General features: G+C 41.3%; 1 protein-coding gene across 6 annotated transcripts in view; it reads left to right on the plus strand.

Moving 5' to 3' along the window:
* LOC149320104 (teneurin-4) overlaps positions 1–22604 on the plus strand; it is a 793050-nt gene that overhangs the window by 599795 nt on the left and 170651 nt on the right. For all 6 annotated transcript variants that reach the window (XM_089512941.1, XM_089512942.1, XM_089512944.1 and 3 more), the window contains one exon: positions 19112–19213. In XM_089512941.1, the coding sequence (XP_089369067.1) occupies positions 19112–19213 (102 nt within the window). The remainder of the gene's footprint in view (positions 1–19111; positions 19214–22604) is intronic.

Below are 22604 nucleotides of genomic sequence, written 5' to 3' on the forward strand. Positions count from 1 at the left end.
ACACAAAATCTTTGGGTGGGGGGGGCATACTTTCAGCTATATTTTAGAATTTACTAAATCTAGCCAACTATAACCACCCAATCCATCTTCTTGTAATTCACAAGCCCTCCCATAGAAATTAACACTTAGCATTCTCCTAACCACAATGATTATTTAATGGTCTATTTTTTTTCCTTGACTGCAAAAATGAAAACTCGTTCTGAGCTTGCCATTAATCCTTCTCCCCAAAGAGACCATGGCATTGAGTCTCAGCTGTCTACAGTACTTACCTGAGAGCTATTGGCTGTAATTTGTCTTGGCAGGTTAATTAAGAGTTTAGGTCTTATTAAGGCAAAGTCATTAAGGCTGCAATATACAATTTATTTATTTATTACCTTGAAAGTTTATTTAATTACAGGTTGAACGGCAACAGCAACATTCTGCTTTTTGGGTACAAATGGTGGAACTCTTTGCTGTCAAGAACACATACACACAAGTCTCAGATGCACTCACACTTACTTGTGCTTGGATTTGTTCATTCATTAACAGTGCTGAGAATAATTACACTTTAATTTACCAAGTTGTAATCTGATCATATGGAGTACAGTGTGTTTCTCTGAAATCATGTGATTGGAAATGAGTTGGACTTTTACCTCTGCAGAGCATCCTTCCCGCCAAAGGATTCTTCAAGGTGTTTTCCTGCAAGATTTGCTCTCAAGAAAATCTCCTCTTCCTTGATTTTTTCCTCTTCTTTTTCTCGTTAAGGCAAAACTCTACATCCAGTAACCATGGAACTCCTCTATTCATGGAGTCCTTTCTTTCAGATGGAAGTGTATTCACATAGGTGTGTACTGAACTGTCATCTACATGTTCAGGAGCTCCATGAAGGGACCATGGCTCACTAGTAGAGTGCATATTTGGCATGCAGAAAGCCTCAGATTCAATTTTAAAAAATCCAAGTAGTAAATGTTGAGAAAGACCTCTCTTTCGGTGGGTTTACTCTATCCAGAATACCCTGGGCTGCTTCCAGAGTAAGACATTATGTTTTAAATGTACAAAACCTTCTGAGTTGGCCTAATTCTGTGTTGGCCTGTAAAGAATCTCACTGATGCAAAATATAAGAACTAAGGGGCTGTACAAACAGTCCCAAAAGGGCAGCCTCCAGCAGCCCCCTTTTCAGCCAAATTGGGGCTGCAGCAACCACACACCGCAGTCCTGATCCGGCCTTTCCAGGGTGTGATTGCCGTGGCAGTGTGGCTGCACGGTGCTCCTTTGGCACTGCATCATGTGGACGCAGCACCAGAGGAGTTCAGTGACAGCATGTGCTGTGTGGTGCAGCGCACGGTGTCATGGTGCCATGAGGGTGGAGCCAAGGCATGCATTGTGAGGATGCTACACCCCAACTCTGCCCCCATGCCAGCTTTAATGGCCAGTGTGTACAGGGCCTAAGCTAACATTTACTTAACCCCAGGAGGATTTGTAGTTTAAGAATGAAGTTCAGTTTTAACTCTGGTCATTGAGATACAAAGATAGATGAAAAGATGGTGCCTAAGGCCAGAGTGAATGGGTGACTACCTACCTTTGTCCCTCAGTGACCATAGGTAAAACTAAACTTGTCACCTCATTGCCATAACCACAAGTTTTGCATTTCAATGACTATTCATACAGTCAGATTATAAAGGCCCTTTCTGGGCAACAATTCATTACATGCATCTGAGGAAGTAAACCTACCTTACAAAAGCTTATGCTACAACTTATTTCACATATGTCCAAAAAACACTGCAGAAACAGACTGCTTGAGCTGCCCTGGCTCAATGCTAGGTAATTCTGGGAACTATAATTTTGTGAGCCATTGAGCCTTCTCTGTCAGAGAGCTCTGGTGCTCTCTGCAAACTGCAGTTCCCAGGATTCCCTAGCACTGACCCAGGGCAATCAAAGCAGCTGAGACTGGATTTTGAACCATAATTAGTTTCAAAGGTGCTACAAGATCTTTTTGCATACTCATATTCCATATTAACACGGCTGTGTCTCCTTGTTTGTTGTATATTCTTCTTCTGTTCTAGATATCAATGTATCAGCAGAACATATCAAGATGTTTTGCAACATGGCTCAGAAAGTTTGGTTGAATTTTAATTTAACTTGAAATGGCTAGCAGCTTGAAACCTTTTCATTGTCTAAGCAAACTTTTTCTTCAACATGGCTATGCCTCATTTTGGCTTTATAGCCAATTTCTGACATTCACAGGCTGAGGATTGGCCTCTTCTAGTGTAAATTATTTTAAAGTCCTTGAAGTATTCTAGGTGTTTTTTAAAGAGTTGTTTTGCTGACTGTACCCTGCCCTGATCTACTTTTAGAAAGAAAGAAAGACTTTTAAAAACTGACAGACAATGTTGAAATCCCTTTGGGATGGAGCTAAAAAGCAGCATTTACACGGGAAAAGTACTGGTACTTTGCATACCTTCTATAAACACTTTAGCATCTTGTCTTGTTTTCTGAGTTTTGTTGATGCAATAGGAATAAGGATATAACAGTGTCACACACTGTATTTATGAACTAGGGTGTGATGTTCCAGGCAGATGGGAGGCAAGTTCAGTGCAGAAGGGGAAGAGATAGATTGATGCGGGATGGCAAGGCAAGTTTGGGTGTGAGAGACTAGTTCAAAGACGTCTACTTTCAACGTGATCTTTCAGTTTATATGGGTGCTGTTAGACAAGTTTGTTAGACGGGTGACTGGCTGTTAAAAAAATTCAGTTTATAAAGAGGAAATAAAGACAAGATGTATATGTTTGAGGAATAGGAACTGTCAAAAAAGGACCATGGTGCTTGTGTCTGAAAGTGAGCCATTTTGAGACTGGTATGCATGTGTCAACACCTGTCTCTTCTAAGGCTTGATTTGTACTGGCTTGTAAAAGCATAGTGGCTGAGTCAACTGATTAAAGAAAATAAATTAGAAATATAGGAAACTGGTGACATTACGTGGCCCAGCATTCAGCCAGGATAGTGTCATGGTTGGAGTAGGATTCTGGGAAACCAGGGTTCAAATCCCTGGAAACCACTAGGCAGTAGTAGATCTTGGGCAGGCCACCCTCTTTCTGTCTCAGAGGAAGGCAGAGGCAAACCCCCTCTGAGCAAATCTTGCCAAGAAAACCCTGTGAGAGGGTTTCTTTGGTGGTTCCCAACTTTTTCTATGCCACATCCCTAGGAAATGTTTAATCAATGTTTGCACCCCCTACAAAAGTAATATCATATTGGAAGATAAAGAAACCTAATTTCAAATTTTTGAACCACAAACTGAACCACATGCAAGGGAACAAATTTAACTTTAAAAAAATAAGCTTTTAATGCAATGCATAAATTGCAAGTCTAAATTAAGCAATTAGATTTTAATTTATTAAGAAAAATTGTAAACAGTTAAGCCAGTCCCATCTGTGAACACAAAATTCAATCACTTTTTTGCTCTTGCTTCTCGTTTATGATTTTGTCAAAATGTAGACCTTTCTTGCTGACACCGATCTGCAGGTCTGACTATGAATTTGGGCGATTCCTTTATTTCGTCTTGATTGACAAAAGAAAATTGAATCCAGATTTGCACAAGTATCTTTGTTGCACCCCCTGAAATTCCATCAGTAGGACTTGGGCAGCCCAGGTTGGGAACTCCTGCTGTAGGGTCACCATAAGTTGGAAATGATGTGGAGGCGCACAACAACAATTTGGCCCATGCAACAAAAAAATTAAATGAATGAATAATAATAAAAATAAAAAGTCACTGTAATTGAGAGCTTCAGGATGGTTTGTTGGTTGAGCTCAGGGTGATAAGATCTCACTTTCCTCTTTCTTTATCCATAACCATATTGTAGAATAGGGAGAGATAGGAGAAAAAACCAAGGTTAATCAAAGAACAAGGAGAGAACTAAACCAATTTAACATGTTAAAACCACTATTTATCAAACTCACTCTTAAAAAATTCATAAGTGGCCTATAATTTTGTCTGTTTTGTTTTGTTTTGGTAAGGAGAGAAGTGAGGAAAAGAATTGGTGTTCCCAAGGCTTGGCCCTGGCTTTGAGAGAAAAACACAGTAAAAGTGTAAGGTTCTCTGAAAATTAAAGCTGCTTTATAGGTGATTTTAAAAGGAGTCATTTTACTGAAAAATAAAGCGGATTCTTACTCTTACCACATTCACCTAAAATAATTGCAACTGGTGGCTCTCGTGTCACTAGGGCAGTGAATCTGCACCAGGTTTTAATCAAGCCAGGGCAGATTAAGTGCCTCTCGCTGACATGGAAGCCACCAGCTACCACTCCTCTAAATAAAATGCCCATGGGTCAGAATATACTTATTCCTGTTTCGTAGAAGCAAAACTGAATGTCAAGAGACAGCAACTTGTCTAGAGCTGTGTCATCCTGGCAAAAAACCACATTTCTTCTGCAGTGCAGATAAGACCCCAGTCATACATGACTTTACAAGCTTATTTCATCTTCCTCCACCTCTTGCTCATGGCGAACATTTTTGATATAGGAAAATGAAAACTGTGAAGGCCCATATTTCTTGAAAGCTTTTCTTACTGAAGCTTCCACCAATCTCCTAAGAACCTTTGGATAATATGTGGTTTTAATCCCTGCCCAAACTGTCACAAATAGGCTCATGATAGCTACTTGGCAAGGGAAGAAAGGAAGAAGCTACAGAATAACAGCCTCTCCTCATAATAAGCCTTTTTCATCCCTTGTCCTTACAAATTATAGCAGGGAAAGACCAAGGTCTCTTTCACTCTATAATAAATTAACCTTCTTGTAAATGACTTTGGCAGCATTATTCTAACACAGATGCTCCTCAGCAAAGTGCCTGGTGGATTCACCTCTCCCAGATAACAGTGATTTATTTGGGACAATCTGGTCTTAAGTAGAACAAAATAGCAAGCCGTGGGGGAGCTGGAGTCAGCACATCTGGGACAGATGTTGGCCAAAAACCTGTTCAGAGATGGCAAGGAACAGCCAAGTGCCTGGCTCCAGGCATCTACAAAATCTTCCAGCAGCTGTGGCTGTCAAGCTTGAAGGATCAGGGAGCCCAAAGAGGAGGGGGCAAGGCATAAAACAAAAAGACATACATACCACGGTGCCCTTATTATGTCAAGTGATAGCCATGTCTACTGGAGGTGATGGCTGGTGTAGCATCAGTTCAGAGAGGTCACCCAAATGGACCAGGTGGTTATGGGTCAGACGCACAGCTTCAGTACTTCTGTTTTCAGAAGTGAAAGCACATGACTAGATTCTACACATACAGCTGGTGAAGCTAAAAAGGATCAGTCTGACACCAATGAAGAGGATGCAGTCCCAACTGCTCCAGTTTGGCACAGACATTCCCATTTAATCCTCTGTCACCCCACTTTTTCAGCTGCTTTTCAAGTGTCCCAGTTTCTTTGTCTTTCCACTTTCCCCCTTTGTCCTCAGCTTCCTTCAGTTGCTGCAAACCAAGCTCAAAGTGGAATAGTAGTTTGCTCTCAACCAATGGTGTCACAAGGGTTAGTGCCACACCAGTATGGTAACTCATGCTGTTACCCCCAGGCTTCCTGACATGCCCCCAGCCAGGCCAATGATCTGCAGGAGAAGGTAGTGCTGCTGTGGGAGAGAAAGTCCCAAGGGAGTCCAGGTGCCATTCAGCAAAGGGAGAGGCCTTCAGGAGTTCATTGTGGTGTGCTGACAGTGTTGTGGTTGGTCTCCTAACCACCTCCAGGTGTATGGACAGGTCCTTCCCAGTCTCTGGGAGTCCCAATCTACCCATGGAAAGGCAGAGAGGTACACCCCACACTGGAAGCAGACATCTTCTTGTGAAATGTCACCCGATGCAATCTGCACCCCCCACACCTCCTAGAAAAGCTCCTCCACTCAACTTAGGAGGGAGGAAGGAGAAGCAGAATCTTGCCTTTCCCAGTAGGTGGATATAGCTTCTCTGGTCGAGAGGCTGATCCATGTTGAGGCAGGCTGGAGCCCTCCCATCCAGTGCATACACTGACAAATATGGACTAGACTTACAAGGAATTCTGCTGCTCATGGACCACACACCTGCAGTGAGCAAAGAAAATCTCTTTTGCATATGGAGAGAGAACCTGTCTTGTCAGAGGTTGAACAAGTTATTTCCCAGAACCCCCCAGTGTAGCTTCTGCTTTTTTCCAATTTCTGTGTTTATCAGCTAGGGACCTGATAGGAATACAGTATGTACTGAGAATCCAGCAAAGATACAGGCTATTCCTGGTTCAGGTCTCTAATTTGGAATGCAACATTCAGCAGAGTTACGTATTTTTAAATGCATTCTTGTTTCACTTGCTGCTGCAGTGTTGCTGTTGAGAAGCTGCCTTTTACTGAGTCATTAATTCATCTAGCCCAATAGTATCAGTTCTGGCTGGCAGTGACGCTGCATGTTCTCAGGCAATACTTTACTAGGCCTGTCTGGAGATCCTTTGTTGTTACCTAGTGGCCTCCCATCAAATTGCTAACCAGGCCTGATCCTATTTAGATTCTGAAATCGATGAATATTCAGGGTGGGTTGCATACCCCCCAATTGTTCCAACACAACAGGGACAGCCCTAATCCATCCTCTGTCATCCCACTTTTTTAGCTGCTTTTAAATTATCCCAGTTTCTCTCTCCTCCCGGTCTCCCTCTTGTCCTCAGTTTGGTTCACTTTTTGCAAACTGAGTTGAAAGCACAAGAATCATTGTCACTCAATTGATTTGGAGAGAGAGAAGGGGCAGAATCTTGTCATCCCCAGTAGGCTCAGGCAAAGCAAACTGCTATAGCCTCTTGCATTTAATGAGTTCTTCCTCATTAAGCACTTTTGCTGTCTTGACCACAGCTGATGTCACTCAGCCATAGCTATTCTGTTTTTAATCTGTGTAATGTTGGAGGGTATGGGATTGTTACTCCAGGCATTAAAACATCATGCTCATTAATACACAAGGGGCTCCTTTTTCTTCAGCCTCTTGCATTGCCCCAAATGGGTTGAAGCAAATGTTTTCCTTCTATTTCCCACCACTACTACCTTTTTCTTTAAAAAAAAATGTAGCCAAAGAGCATCTGTTATTCCCCGAGGCCCAGTTGCTTTGAGATCTCTCTCTGTCGGCCACAGCTTGTCAATTCTCTCAATATAGGTACCTTTGCTTGATCTCAGATTTTCTACAAAAGGTTCATTGACTAGCATAATTACTTTTGCTTCAGGGTCAAGAAAAGGTTTACATAATTTTAGAGTTAATTCACATTCATGGAGGGTGGGGTGGGATGGGGGGGACTGTTGCTCTTATATTTCTCTAAAGACCTAAATTCAACCTTCCTGACAAGGCTTCCAGTGTTATCCAAAGTTGTTTCTAGCAAAAGCTGCCCTTGCAAACCTGGAAACTCCAGCCAGTATGGTTTGAGTTTCTGCCCTTTTTCAGAGGGAGCATTCGCTATTAGATGTATAATGTTCTTGGATTCTAGGATAATGTAAGCACAGCCTGTTTTGTTCCTGTTTCACATTATAGAGTTCCTTGGGTCATATTTCGATGTGAGTGAAGAGCAGAAATTAAGTTGGGAGGGAGCAGGAGTTGTACTGAGCTGTTTGTATATTTTGGCACCTAGATATAAAACTTCTATGTCTCTCCCTCAAACAATGGGTCTTCTTAGGTCCTGTCTGCATGGGCAAATTAAATTGCCCTCCCCCCTTGCCCCCATCCTTTCAGCAGGGCCCAGTCTCTGAATGTGATGCAAACAAACTGGACAACAACATCTGGCCCATTCAGCACCAAACCCAGTGTATGTTTTCCTTGTTGTTGGGAGCCTTTAAGTGATTTCTGACTTATGGCGACCCTAAGGCAACTCTATCATGGGTTTATTGGCAAGTTTCTTCGGGGGGGGGGGGGGTTGCCATTGCCATCCTCTGAGACTGAAACAGTGTGACTTGCCCAAGGTCACCCAATAGGTTTTTTATGGAATGGCCTGCCAGATGAGATCCGTCACATTATCACCTTAAACAGCTTCAAAAAAAACAAGCTGTTAAGATTGATCTCTTCTGGCAGGCCTTTTCTGAATAGATAACTGGCCACCAAATAAGTTGAACCTGTTATTCCCTGATTTCTGTGACAGCCATTGTTGATTTGTTATTATTTTAAGGTATGTTTTAATCTGTAAACTGTTTAATTGTATTTTGGGGGGGTGCAGTATTGGGATACGACATTGTGTATTTTGACGTGTTTAAGCCGCCCCAGTTGTGTTGCAAATAGAGGCAGGATATAAATAATTTATTATTATTATTATTATTGTTATTATTATTATTATTATTATTATTATTATTATTATTATATGCTCAAGTGGATAATTGAACCCTAACCTCCAGAGTTATAGCAAAACCTGTTTGCTCCAGATCTTCCTGAAAGATCCAAAGCTCTCAGTCCTGACTCCAGGCAGCTATTTTAAACATCCCCCACTTGTTATCACCTGGCACAGCCACCGCTGCCATGCATTACTCAGGGTCAGCATGAGGTAGCAATAGCATTTAGCAATAGCTTTTATGTTTCTATACTGCTTAACAGTAAACTCAGCACTCTCTAAGAAATTTACAATCTGTAAGCCAATTGCCCCCAACAAGTTGGGCATTCATTTTATAGACCTACAAAAGGATAGAAGGCTGAGTCAACCTTGGAGCCCTGGGATCGAACTCACAACATTGTGGCTGCAGGACCAGCATTTCAGCACTGCACCACCAGGGCTTCCAGCCATATGACCAACACTCGACACCTTGTCTGACCTCAGAGTGAATGAAGTGTGGCCACATCAAACAAGAAAGTGGGATTCATCCAAACAGCTGCCTTGGATTGGAATGAAGCAGGCACAAGACCACCTAGACATAACCCCCAGCATGCAGGAATAGAAAACTAAAGCACTCCTGAAAGACAGGTAATGTGGACTTTAGAAAGAACATGTCAACATGCCATACACTTCAGAGATCAATGAGCCCCATACACTACACTTGTAGCTCCGTACCCACCCTTCACTCTTTCTATTCAAGTGGTCAAGTGTTTTCATATGTGTTTGGTTCTCTCTAGAGGCTATGGCACCATAGTACTAGCAGAAAACCGCACAGACCTGCAACACCTACTAAGGAAGATGAAAGAAGAAAGTGCAAAGGCAGGCTTAATGTTGAACATAAAGAAAACCAAAATAATGACCACTGAGGACCTTCACACGTTCAACCTAGACAATGAAGAAATAGAAATAGTAAAAGAATTCCCATACCTGGGATCAAACATAGATAGAAATGGGGACTGCAGTGAGGAATTCAGAAGAAGATCAAGAATGGGGAGAGCGGCTACAAAAGAACAAGAACTAGAAAAGACTCTAAAATGCAAAGATATACAACTGAGCCCAAAAGTCAGAATCATACAATATTCCCTATTACCATGTATGTATGTGAGAGCTGGACAGTTAAGAAAGAAGATAGGAAGAAAATCCATTCATTTCAGATGTGCTGGAGAAAAGTGCTGAAAATTCCATGGACAGCCAAAAGGACAAACAAATAGGTCCTAGAGCAGATTAAGCCGGAAACCTCCCCTGGAAGCCAAAATGACCAAACTGAGGCTGTCATACATGAGAAGGAAGGACTCATAAGACAATAATTCTGGGAAAGATGGAGGGAAGTAGGAAGAGAGGAAGGTCACATGGTAGATGGATGGGGCTCTATTAAGGAGGTTACGGGTATACGGTTGCAGGAATTAAGCAGAGCAGTGGAGGACAGAGGGTCTTGGAGATGTCTCATCCATAGGGTCACCATGAGTCGAGATCGACTTGAGGGCAGTTAACAATGAACAACAACAACAAGAGGTGTATGCCCATATTTGATGCCCTGTGCTCTTGTATAGGTGGCTTGAGGCACAAGATCTCTGAGAAAGCTTAGCCCAGGGAGAGCCAGAAGAAAGCTCAGCCAATACCAGAAAACATCAAACAAGGGCAAATTTAAGGCAGTTCTCAATTTTTTGCCCATCTATATTCCAGGAAGAGTATTTTAAGGCTGCAAAACTTCCATTTGCAGAATGCATCTCCACCAACCAGCCTGCTGACATGTTTGATAAATGACTAACATTAGAAAAGTACGTCCAAGGAATAAGACAGAGCAAGAATTTTGAGAATGTATACTCATAATTCTTGAAAAATGATCATTTGCTGGCTTTCCCTTACCTTCATCAATCAGTATTACTGAATTTTGGAACATTATCTGTGGAGAAGTTGGGAGAAGGGGGGATAGGTCCATTATTCCAACATTTACGTAATGCGTGCAGGTACTTATTTTGTACAAATGTGAAACCACACTTGCTCACAGCTTGTCATTCAAGCACAGCCCAAGAACTGTCATTTTCCTCAGGGATGCCGTTGCTCAAGAAGTATGATTCTAGCCCAGAATGCAAGCTTTCTTGTAGATGATCTGTAAAACACTGCCATTATTTCCCAGATGGGAAGTTGCCCATCTCCTCTAGAAGCCTGTTTTAACTATTCTTAAATCCAGGACTCTTGGGAGATTACTACACACAGCTTTTAAACTGTGATTACAACCAGAAAAAAATAGCTTTGGTGATACTTTTCATGTACCATCCCTTTTCATTAATCGGGGAAACCCATCAATGACCACCCAATTGTGCCAACTCCCACTGCTGGGGCATCTGCAATATTGGTGCAATATCAATGTCCCCTCCTCTCCCTCTGTTCCTCTCCCTCCTCTCTGTCCCCAAGCAGGGTGATTCTGTTTATTTATTTATTTTCTATTTATTTATTTTTCAAACTTATATTGCAGTAGCAGAGCTCTAGAATTGCATGAAAAATTAAAATACAGTTGGCCCTTCTTGTACACGGATTTTTTATACACGGATTCAAGCATACACGGTTTGAAAATGTTCAAAAAAAGTATAAATTTCAAATATCAAACCTTGATTTTCCAATTTTTATAAGGGACACAATTTTGCTAGGTGATTGTATTTAATGGGACTTGAGCATACATGGATTTTGTTATCCACAGGGGATCTTGGAACCAAACCCCGGTGGATAACAAGGGTCCACTGTATACATAAATAAAAATTAAAATAAAATAACCAAAAGGCATGCTGGGTATGGCATAGAGCAGGAGTGATGGGGAGTCAGGAATACAGTGTGATGGCAGCAGAAGCCCCAATCACAGAATTGCAAAGATGTGAAATAATGGCTGCTCTGAAACTTATGTTTATATTTCCAAAAAAATGACACACTTGCTGTCAGGGCTGGGCTCAAGTGAAAATGTCCCTGGTTTCAATGTGAAATCAACATTACTGCAGAGCATCATTCTTTCTTACATTAAACCCTAGATCTAGCCATGTCATGCAACAATCAATGGCTATTTTAGCAGCAGAAAATGTTGTTATATTTAATTAGTTGTCTGGTGCTAATCCTAATTAATGACAAGCTATTGCTCTCTGCCATTCCTGATATTCCTCATACCCTGCTGAATGCATAGCATCTCTGTTTTTGTTTTGCTTTCTTATTCTTGGCATTCGTTTTCTTCTTTATCCAATGCCCGGTAAGTAGTGAGGGAGCCATTGAGGCTATAAAATATGTAACATTTAACATGCAGTTGCATTACTATAGCCTCTAATAAGGCCTTGTATCGGGCAGAGATTGCCTTGGCCTGTAGCCCAAGAGAGAAAGGCCCTGAGTAATTAAGCTCAATGCTACCAAGTAGATAAATACGGAAGAAATACTGCAAAAGTCAGTGTTCTGCTAGCCAACCCAGCTTGCCGGAGGGTAGATAATTAATCCAAAACCAGGGAAAAAAGAAAGACCTATTGGGAGTCCAGCCAATTTGTCCATCTCTTTAATATATATAATTGCATTTTGTCCAAAGAAAAAGTAATTCACATAGGTAATTGCAAGTCAGAGTGAGGCCTGATTTTTAAAACTTCCCTGCAGTAATCTCTGGCCTCTTCCAGTCTCTGCTTGGAAGATGGTAAGAATAATTCTGGACTGCACGCTTTGCTTTTGGAGCAACAAGAGCTGCTGAGGCTGGAAATGGGAACTTACAGTTCCTTGGGCACTTATCTCCCTGGGGGATAAAGACTTGCCATGTTCTTGAGTGACTCCATCCAACTATGGGCAGTTGTTGGTTCTTCCCCTAAAAAAGAAGGCCTATAAAAGCTTCAGGCTAGGATTTTGCCTGGGCAATGACTTCTTGGCCCTTGACTTGTTCTCTAACTCCTGGCCTGACCTCTGCCTGTTGATTCATCGCACTAATGTGAGGTTTTATTGCTTTACTTTTATCATTATTATAATTTAGCAGCAATATATCCAGAGCTGTCTGAGTCTGTACCTAATAACCTGTTTTCCCACTCCTCTTCTTTACACTCGCAGTCTTATTAGCAGTATCCAAGAGATAGCTCTTTCTCATTTTCTGTCCTTTTTTTAACCTGAAGAATCATATTAACATTATCTTCCCACTCTCCTTGCTTGCTTCCCCCCTCATTTTTTTGCAGCAAAAATCTTAGGAGATTATAACACTTCATTTTCCACCTGATACGGGCATGGGTTGGGAACGGGCTTGAACAGGTGAAAAAACATATGTTATTGCACAGTAACATGATTTTGAAGTATGGAAGCTTTCTGTCCTTGCAAAATCAGTGGGCTAAGTGTAGCTGGAAGACAGCTTGTAGTCTCTCTGTGGCGTTTTGCTGTGTGATAACACCCATTTTCACCCGTTCAAACCCTTTCCCAGCCTGTGCCCCAATCAGGCAAAAATTGAAGTGCAATTATCTCCTTAGTAGCAATGCCTTGGAGATCATTACCCTGTTTTCTCTCTCTTTGTGAATCTGTGACTTCAAGTCGCTTGTTGACTTATGGTAACCTGGTGAACTTTGTAAGGTTTTCTAAGGCAAAGAATACTAAGAGGTGTTTTTGCTGATTCCTTCCTTTGAAATATGGCCTACAGCACCTGGTGTTCATTGTTGGTCTCCCATACAAGCACTAACCAGGGCTGACCTTGCTTAGCTTCCAAGATCTGATTTTGTTGTTGTTAACTGCCCTCAAGTCAACCCTGACTCATGGTGACCCTTCTGATGAAACATGTCCAAGCCTCCCCTGATCTGCTTAGGTCCTGCAAATCCAGACCCATGACCTTTCTGGTTGCGTTTATCCATCTGGCATATGGTCTTCCTCTCTCTCTGCTACATCCATCTTTCCTAGCATTATTGTCTTTTCTAATAAGTCATGCCTTCTCATGATGTGGCGAAAGTATGAAAGCTTCAGTTTGATCATCTTGACTTTCAGAGAGATTTCTGGCTTGATCTGTTCTAGGACCCATTTCTTTGTCTTTTTTGGCCATTCACGGTATTCTCAGCACTCTTCTGCAGCACCACATCTCAAATGAAATGATATTCTTCTTACCTACTTTCTTCATTGTCCAGCCTTCACATCCGTACATGGTGATGGAGAATACAGTGGCTTGTGCAATTCTAACTTTAATGTCCATTTGTATATCCTTATTCTTTATGATCTTTTCTAGTTCTTTCATAGCTGTCCTTCCCATTCCTTGTCTTCTTCTGATCTTCAAACTGCAGTTTCCATTCTGATCAATATTTGATCCTAGTTACAAGAACTCTGACTAGATCTGGTGCCTTTAGGGTAGTTACAACACTTGTTTATCACCTCATGGGTTTGCTAGGTACATGGGTTTGCAGCTCCAAAACCCTTCTGCTAGGTCTTTGTTGGTCTTTCAACTGAAAACTATATATTTGCTAGCTAAATGTGGCTAACTTGCTGAAGCCACCAACAAGCCTACAATTAGAACTTTCCACCAACCACGTGATTTTTCCACCAGAAAGCTTCTTGCACAGAAAACACGTTTTGTACACAAAAATGCTGTTTTATGTCAGGAAACTTGCCTTGTGTTCAGGAAACAGAGCATATTCACTTTTCACTAACATGGAAGCTGCTTTCCACCACAGTTGTTTTCCTCATCTTTCTTTCTTTGGGGCCACTACCATGCCTCCTTTTCTTGAGGATGGAGTATTATGGAGTATTGTGTTGCTGGTAGTGAGTGGGGCATAGTCAAGATAGTCTGAAATCCTGTGAGTAACCTATTCCAGTCTAAAGTGGAATATAGTGCTGGTAGGACAAAAGTAGCAACAGCCATCTCAGGATTCTAGGTTGGCAGGTCAACTTGATCTCAACATGGAGATGGGTTTTGCCAAGTTCTCCATCATCGCAGTGCCTACAGCCACAGTAGCTTCCACCATGCCTCCTCTTTCTCCTCTTCCACCAGGATACTTTTGCTGACCAGTGTGGTCTTGGGCATAGCCGTCACATAAAGAGTATAATGGTCACTCCCATTCCACCCATCTCTTTAATCTTCTGGAAAGGTCCTTGGATGCCATCTCTGCATAGGTGGTCAACCATTTAGTGTCCCTCCTTGAAAAGAAGTAAGAGAAAGGTTAGAAATGTTACATTTGCTGGAAGGTCTTGAATCAAGGTTTTTAAAAATAAGAAGTTGTTTCCTCAGCACCATCCCCATTCTTACCTGTCTCAGTGAAAAATGAATCCATCTACGGTAAGTTAAGGCCAGCCCTGTATAATTAAATTCCATTTTAATATGACACACATTACATTTACTGAGGATCAGAAACAATAGCCTCAAACGAACCATGCTATTTTGTCATTTCGCCAAGCCCCCCATGAACAATTGTACCCTGTCTTTATGCTATGAACATATTCTTTGAAATAACCACAAATTATTGTTATGCTCTCTTTGGGGAGAATTTAACATTTAATAAGCCATGTAGTTTATGAAAAGAAAATGGTAAACATTAATGGTTTGAACTGTCATGAAAATGAAGCAGAAAATGCCAGATACAATTTCCCTTTGTCTAGCTTTTAAAAACGAGAAATCACTGGTGTTTTGGCAAAGCTTGAATTTTTCTGGAATTATTTAGTGTGTGTGTGTGTGTGGTGTATATATATCCGCCATCCTCTCAAGAAGGAAAAATTACATTATTTTTAGATATGTAGTTTTATATGCTGAATTTCACAGCTTAATAATGCTGTGCTTTTCAATATTGTTCCTTCATTTTTCTGCTACTCTATTTTGATTTAATGTTGTTAGCCAGCTTTGGTGACTTTAAACAGAAAGGTGCAGTATACTAAAAACATAAAAATATGTAATAGAAAAGCATCCTAATCTGTTGGTTTCTTCGAAGAATGGAAGATCTGGTTTTCCACTAGGGCTGTAATTCTTTGTTATTTTATCAGGTTTAATCAACTTTCTTTCTGCTGCACAAAAGTCTTTAAAATATGCACTTTTTGAAAAACTATTTAGAGGGTGGGACTTTTATTGCGTGCAAAATTCACATTCCCCCCCTCCCCCAAAGGATAGCAATTTCTATCCTGAAAATAGCACTTTCAGCACATAAAATAATGTCTGTTCAGGAAATGTTTCCTGTGCAGAAAACACTGTTTTCTGTGCAAAATCCTCGAAAGAAACCCACATGTAAGTTTGCACAGAATAAGTCCTTAACTGCAAAATTTCTTATCAGTCCAGAATTCTCATTGGTTTCCAATGCTAATATATATATATATATATATATATATATATATATATATATATATATATATAGTGTTGTTCAAACATTTTTTCATTTTCCATCCCTATGGTTTTCCTTCTCATTTCACTGAGGGGAGTAATAATGTGTATGTGAAAGACTGTCACATACTTCCTCATATCTAGAAGTAAATGGGGATTCTCTATTTAAGAAATCTCTGTATATATTATAGAGCTGTGATTAATGATTGGATCTGGCTTTCTGGCATGAAAATAGCTAACGTGTTCAAAATTCTGAACACCTTAACTTTCATTGGTGGAAAAATGCTTTTCACCTTCATGACAAGGAGGATATTCTAAAATGAGATGAATTCTGGGATCCCCACCATTCTTACAGATTGCAGCCTTTCCCAAAAAGAACCCAAGAACTGCTCCACTAGGAATATTTTTCTCTCTGTGTAAGATAGTTCGGACAGAAGAGAATCCAGATTTACCTGAATATGCTCTCAGAAGAAGTGCATGTATCAGGAAATGTACATTGTTTCTCCAAATGAAGTGTCATGACTTGGCATTGGATGCTACATTCAGAAAATTTCGCCTTGCATTTTAGGCTCCTGTGATATGAGCGAAAGTGAAAAGCAAATGGATAAGGTCTTGTACTCTTTAAAGCACAGTTTGAGTATCCCTTATCTTGAATTCCGAAATCCAAAATAGTCCAAAATCCAAAATTTTCCACATGGGTGGCTGAGGTAGTGACACCTTTGCTTTCTGATGGTTCAGTGTATACAAACTTTGTTTCATGCACAAAATTATTAAAAATATTACAGTGGGCCCTTGTTATCCACTGGGGTTTGGTTCCAGGGTCCCCCGTGGATAACAAAATCCATGGATGCTCAAGTCCCATTAAATACAATGGCACAGTAAAATGGCGTCCCTTATATAAAATGGAAAATCAAGGTTTGATATTTGGAATTTATACTTTTTTTGAACATTTTCAAACTGGATGCTTGGATCTGTGGATAAAAAGTCAGTGGATAAGGAGGCCCAAGTGTACGTATAAAATTATTTTCAAGCTATGTTTAATATAATCTGTATATTAGACATAATGAATTTCATGTTTGGACTTAGGCCCCATCTCCAAGATTTCTCATTATGTGCATGCAACCATTCCAAATCTGTGGGAGGGGGGACACCCCTAAAAAACAAAATCCAAATCACTCATCCCAAGCATTTCAGATAAGGGACATTCAACTCATAAATATCTTGGCATAGTTACACTGGTTCCTACAGTTGTGCAGCCTTGCGCTAATGCTTTCAGCTCACTTGTTCCATGATGGGTGAATTATTTTCCAACCTCCAAGTAAAAATTGAAAGTGTGTGTTTGGCTGTGCACACACTGATGCAACCTCTGAGAAAGCACAACTACTTGTGCAACTATTTTTTGTACCCAAAAAGTTTCCAGGCCATATGAAGGCTAGGATGATGTGTACCTAAGACAGGGCTTTCTCTGTAGCACTACCACCTCTCTCCTATGGAAAGTCAGGTTGGCTCCATTCCTTTCCAGCAGGGAGCTAATAAGACTGTGTTGTTTTGCATGATTTTCAGTCCTTAAAACAGTTGCTTTGGCTATTTTAACTGTGTTTGGTGGTAAAAGTATTAGTTTAGTCTATTTTTAATGTTTTATTTATTTGTGTATTCATTGTTTTAAAAGGTTTTTATCTCCTCGACATCACTTAAGAGGCCCAGGTGGGTAATTGGGCTATAGATAAATATATCAATGGTTCCATCAATGATTGATGGAACCAAAAAAAGATGAATAGGGTGTTTAACTCCATATTTCTTTAGCGGACAGTAGATGTGAGGATGAAGAAAGTCAAGAAAGAAAATGCAAAGGCAGACTCGCTGCTAAACATTAAGAAAATAAATATGACCACATAACTTTATAAAGTTATGACAATGTTTAAAGTGATGACAATGAAGATATTGAAATAGTTAAAAGTTTTTACATACCTTGGGTCAATAAACTAAAAGGGATCCTGTAGTCAAAAAATCAGAAAAAGACTAAGGCCCGTTACAAACAGGCCAGAAAGTACGCGCGGAGCGCGTACTAGGGTTAGAAAGGGGTGGTGCTTCCGCACCCCCCTAATCCTAGTGCGTGCTCTGCGCGCACAAAATGGCAGTGGCCGTTCCACACGGCCGCCACCATGACGACGTCACAACCGCGCCACCTCTATACGGGGCGGCGCAGACGTGACGTCCTCGCTCCACGCCAGGGCACTTAGTGTGCCCTTAGCGCAGAGCAGGAAGGAGCTCCGTTTTGGAGCTCCTTCCTGGTTTGGTCCGCTGGGCGCAGCCTTCACACGGCTGCGCCCAGCAGATCAAAGGAGAAAGGGACCAAGCGGCCCCTTTCTCCTCCTCCCCGCTGCCACGGGGTGTCCTTGGGGCTTGAAGCCCCAAGGACACACCTTTCCAGGCTGCGTGGAAGGGGCCTTTTGCCGCTTCCCCGCAGCCTGAAAAGCGGCGGATCGGGGCCTCAGCGGCTGCCACTCTGGACACTGAGGCCCTGATACCCCGGGGAAAGAGGCGGGTGCAGCCCGCCCCAAACGGGCAGTCTGTAACCCGCCTAAGACTTGGAAGGGCCACTATGAAGGAAGTATACACTAGTGTAAAGACAAATCATTCAATACTAAAGTTTGGATTATCCAGGACATAGTATTTCCAGTTTCTATGTATGGATTTGAAAACTAGACAATGAGAAAGCTGTTTGGAAGAGAACTATTCTGTTTTAAGTTGGCAGTTGCTTTTATATGTTTTCAGTTATTCTTAATGTTTTACTACTGGTCTTTTAATTTTTTTAAAGTTGTTCAACTTGATTTTGTCGTATTTCTACCTGAGATCTTTGGATGCAGATTAGGATACAAACTTTTAAATAAATAAATTCTCACTAGAAGCAAAGATTACTAAACTGAGGCTGTCTTATTTGGACATTCTGTGAGATGATGTGACTCACTGGAAAAGATGATAAAAGGTTGGTAAAGTGGAAGGTGGTAGGAAATGAGGAAGAGCGTATTCGCAGATGGATTGATTCAATCAAGGAAGCCTTGAATTTACAAGACCTGAGCTGGGTAGTTGTTGACTGCGGATTTTGGATGTGTCTCATTCATAGGGTTGTCATAACTTGACATTGACTTGACAGCAAATAACAAAATAAATAAATAAGAAATAGGTCAGTAAACATCTATAGAAGAACAATGATCAATGTTGTCAGAAAAATTATGTAAGCCTCCCAGCAAGCTTATTATAAGGCATGGGATAAAAATATTTTAGAATTTAAATAAATAAAAGCCATCAGTATTTGTTGTTGTTCCCATTCTTGTCGGTTCAAGCGTTCCAATAAATTCTAACTGAGTGGCTTTGCAAAAGAACCACAATTGCAAATCACACCTTGTTTATGTATGTCTTAAGCCCTGTTCTTTCATACCCACAGTTGTTGTGTTTTGACCTTTCCATCATCCCTCTTCAGGCCAATTACATGGATTCCCTTTCTCTGCTTCTTTCCTTAGAATCGGTGGATAACTGCCCCAGCAACTGCTATGGGAATGGCGATTGTATTTCTGGAACCTGCCATTGTTTCCTTGGTTTTCTGGGTCCAGACTGTGGCCGAGGTAGGGCTTCTGTTGTTATTACCATTTCTGAGTTTACAGGTGGAGTTGGTGTATCTTGTTGGTGATCTGCCTTGGGAGGTTATCAGGTAATCCAGCCTCCACAAAAATTGGATGGCGTGTATTCTAATGATTTTATAGTATTGTATAACGTGTAAATCACTTCCTCTCAACCAAGGGTCACACAGTATATATACCCCACTCACTTCCTTGCCGGTATTCTCTGAGAAGATGCCAGAATAAACTTTTCCATAATATTGCCACATAGTCCAAAAAATCCCACCAAAAAAAACACACGCTATAGTATTGTATTTTAACACTGGATTTGGGTATTCTTAATTCTGTTTTAACATGTTGTACCCCGCCTCAAGCCTTGAGAGAGGTGGGAAAGAAATTATTAGTATTAGTATTCTTAGTTTATAGGAGGTTTGCCATGCCCTTCCCCTGAGGCTGAGAGTGTGACTTTCCCAAGGTCACCCAGTAGGGTTTCATGGCCAAGCCGGGGAATCAAACCATAGTCTCCAGCATTATAGACCAACATTCAAACCACTACATCACTCTATTCTAGTGCATGAGAGATGTATATAACTGTAGATCCAATGATCTGAAGTTAAAGGAGCAAGAACAACATGGCAATTCAGTGAAAACCAATTGACTCTGTGGTCTTGTTTATTACTTGCTGTGACTTTACGGGCATAACCCCCACCACGCCCCTTGCTTTTCACGCTACCCTTCCTTTTGGTTGCAGCATGTGGATAAACAATGAGAACAATAACCCATCAAGAGCAAGTGTCCCTTTGGGAAAGAATTAAGCAAAGGGCCTTAGAAATCTCTGTATTTGATTGTTTCTTCAGCAACTCTTCTGTCAATAGCTTGGTGGAGCTTAGGCTGACCTTTTGTCCTCAGCCATCCATAAGGTGGTCTCTAAGCAACTTTTTGCCTTGCTTTGAGCCTGAGAGGTTATCCCTGCTTTGTCCAGAACCAGTCAGGCCACAGTCTGGAAGGGAGGTCACTGAACATTACAGATGTAAATCTTCTCTTATACCATTTTCACATGCAAGAATGAAGGGAGAGAATGTGCATTTTTAAAAATGATTTTTCACATTTCTGGACTTCTTTTAGTGAAAAATCCACTTATGCCCAAAACTCTTGTTTTTGTGCAAAACCTTTGTTGCATGAAAAAGAAACCTTTTGCAGTAAACACCAACTTTTGATGGGGAGGGGAAGATACTGCTTTCATCAAAACTTTTTCTCCCAAAGATCTCTTGTAATGGCAAAAAAAAGCAACAACTTGCAACTGAGCATTGTCCTTTCTCAGCAAGGGCAAGAAAATGTGCAAGTATTCTTTACAGCTCTACTTAGCACTAATTCAGGCAACCTTTCACCCTAACCTTGTCTTACTTGAGGTCTCCAAAGAGACAGCTAATCCAAGATTTATTTATTAATTTATTTACGCCAGGGAGTATTGGGCTATGACTTTGGGAGACAGGGTTCAAATCCCACTCAGCCATGGAAACCCACTGGGTAAGACATAAACTCTCAGCTTCAAAGGACAGTAATGGGCTGACCATTGCTCTCTGAGGAAATCTTGCAGGAAAAAAAACCCATGACAGTCTTAGGGTTGCCATAATTCAGACCTGACTTAAAGTCACACAACCACAATAGTGCACCATTCCATTAAAGGGACTCACCGAAATGAAGGCACAAGAACTGTGCAAAAACAGAGCTTAGAAATCTTATGACTGCTTTCTCTTTCTCCTTTTCTTTTTTTAATACAGTTCCCAGAATCTCTCAGACAGATTCTCAGAATCTCTGGGATTTACAGTCCCCAAAATCAATTCTTTCCAAGTTCTGCTGAGAACACATAAGTGTACAGACTTAAAATAGCAAACACATAAACAGCAGCCTGGTTACATTGGTATGAAGGCTTTTTGGTAAAGAAATGTATGAATTTATTGGTTATTAATAACTTTTTCCAAATCATATATTGAGAAATTAAGGCCCAAAACAGATGGGCAGACAACAGTGGCTTCCGGTCACTCCAAGGTCATGTTATTTACACAGCACACCCGTGGAGCACCCTGAAGCTGCCTCAGGGTAGCACCAAGGTTGCTGAAGCTGGCCCAAAACCAGCCCCAAAAGGGGAGGATATTTTCCACTCCTATTTGGGATGTGGGAGTATGCGCCTTCGGGGCCATGGTGTGTGTTCACCGTGACCCCGGAGCAATCAGGCTGTGTATTTTGCCCCTAAGAAACTTAAATTGTTCCTCAGTTGGCCTTACTCAATGTTCAGACTATAGCTGAATAGCCAGAAGATGCATGAGCCCATTGGCCAACCTGACCTCTGTAGCCCGCATGTTCTCCCACAAGCCCAGGCATTGTTGTGTGCCTTCAAGTCATTTATGACTTATGGTTACCTGAAGGTGACCCTATCATGGTGTTTTCTTAGCAAGATTTGTTCAGAGGACTTTGCCATTGCCTTTCCCTGAGGGTGAGAGCATGCAACTTGTTCAAGGTTACCCAATGGGTTTCATGGCTGAGTGGGGAATCAAACCCTGGTCTCCAGAGTCTTAGTCCAATGCCCAAACCACTACGCCATGCTGGTTCTCATATACATTTTTTTATAGAAGACTAAGATCTAAATCTAAGATCCTTGGTATAAGCCCTATTGTGTGTCCCATCATCCTAAGGACTGGAGTGCAGCTTTGATGCAGCTTCCAGACTCTTAGGATGCATGCATCATTGAAACAACATACCTCCAAAGTGACTCGAAGCAACTTTATTTTGGCTGTCTGTATAGGGCCTATGATTATAGCACCAAATAGCATCTGAAAGAGAATAGCATCTGGAAACACACATGCACTCCTAAAATTCTTGTTCAAGGCAGAGTGATTGCACAGCAATCTAGCAGTACACTGTGCTTTGAACAGGGAAGTCTTTCCATAAGATCGCAAAACCATGCTACAAGTTGCAAAGGCTGGAATGATGCTTGTTCTCAAAATCCAGGGTCCCATGCTTGCTAGCCATAAGTACAGGTTTCCTTCTCATCCAGACAAGCACCATGGTTTCAAATGGAACAGATTCATTTCAGTTACTTAATTAGAATTATGAAGGCAATGTCATGGGGGCCAGGGGGCAATTCCCCCCGCAGCCCCTCCATGGGCCACATCCCCTAAGGCAAGCCCAAATACCTCTATTTCTCTGCAGTCTCTCTCAAAAAGGCTACCTAATGTGATGTTCTGTTACATCTTGCAGCAATTTTGGGACGCACTGCAAAGGAAAACAGAAGTATTGGGGGGGGGGGGGGGTGTACAGGGCTCTGAGGTTTCATTGGGGGTATTTCATGTATTTTCATGCATTAGTTAACTTTTTGCATGATTTTGGGCCATAATTG

Source organism: Sceloporus occidentalis, unplaced genomic scaffold (assembly GCF_023333645.1).
Source record: "Sceloporus occidentalis isolate IW3139 unplaced genomic scaffold, rSceOcc1.0.p SCAF_2, whole genome shotgun sequence".
Classification (NCBI taxonomy): Eukaryota; Metazoa; Chordata; class Lepidosauria; order Squamata; family Phrynosomatidae; genus Sceloporus; species Sceloporus occidentalis.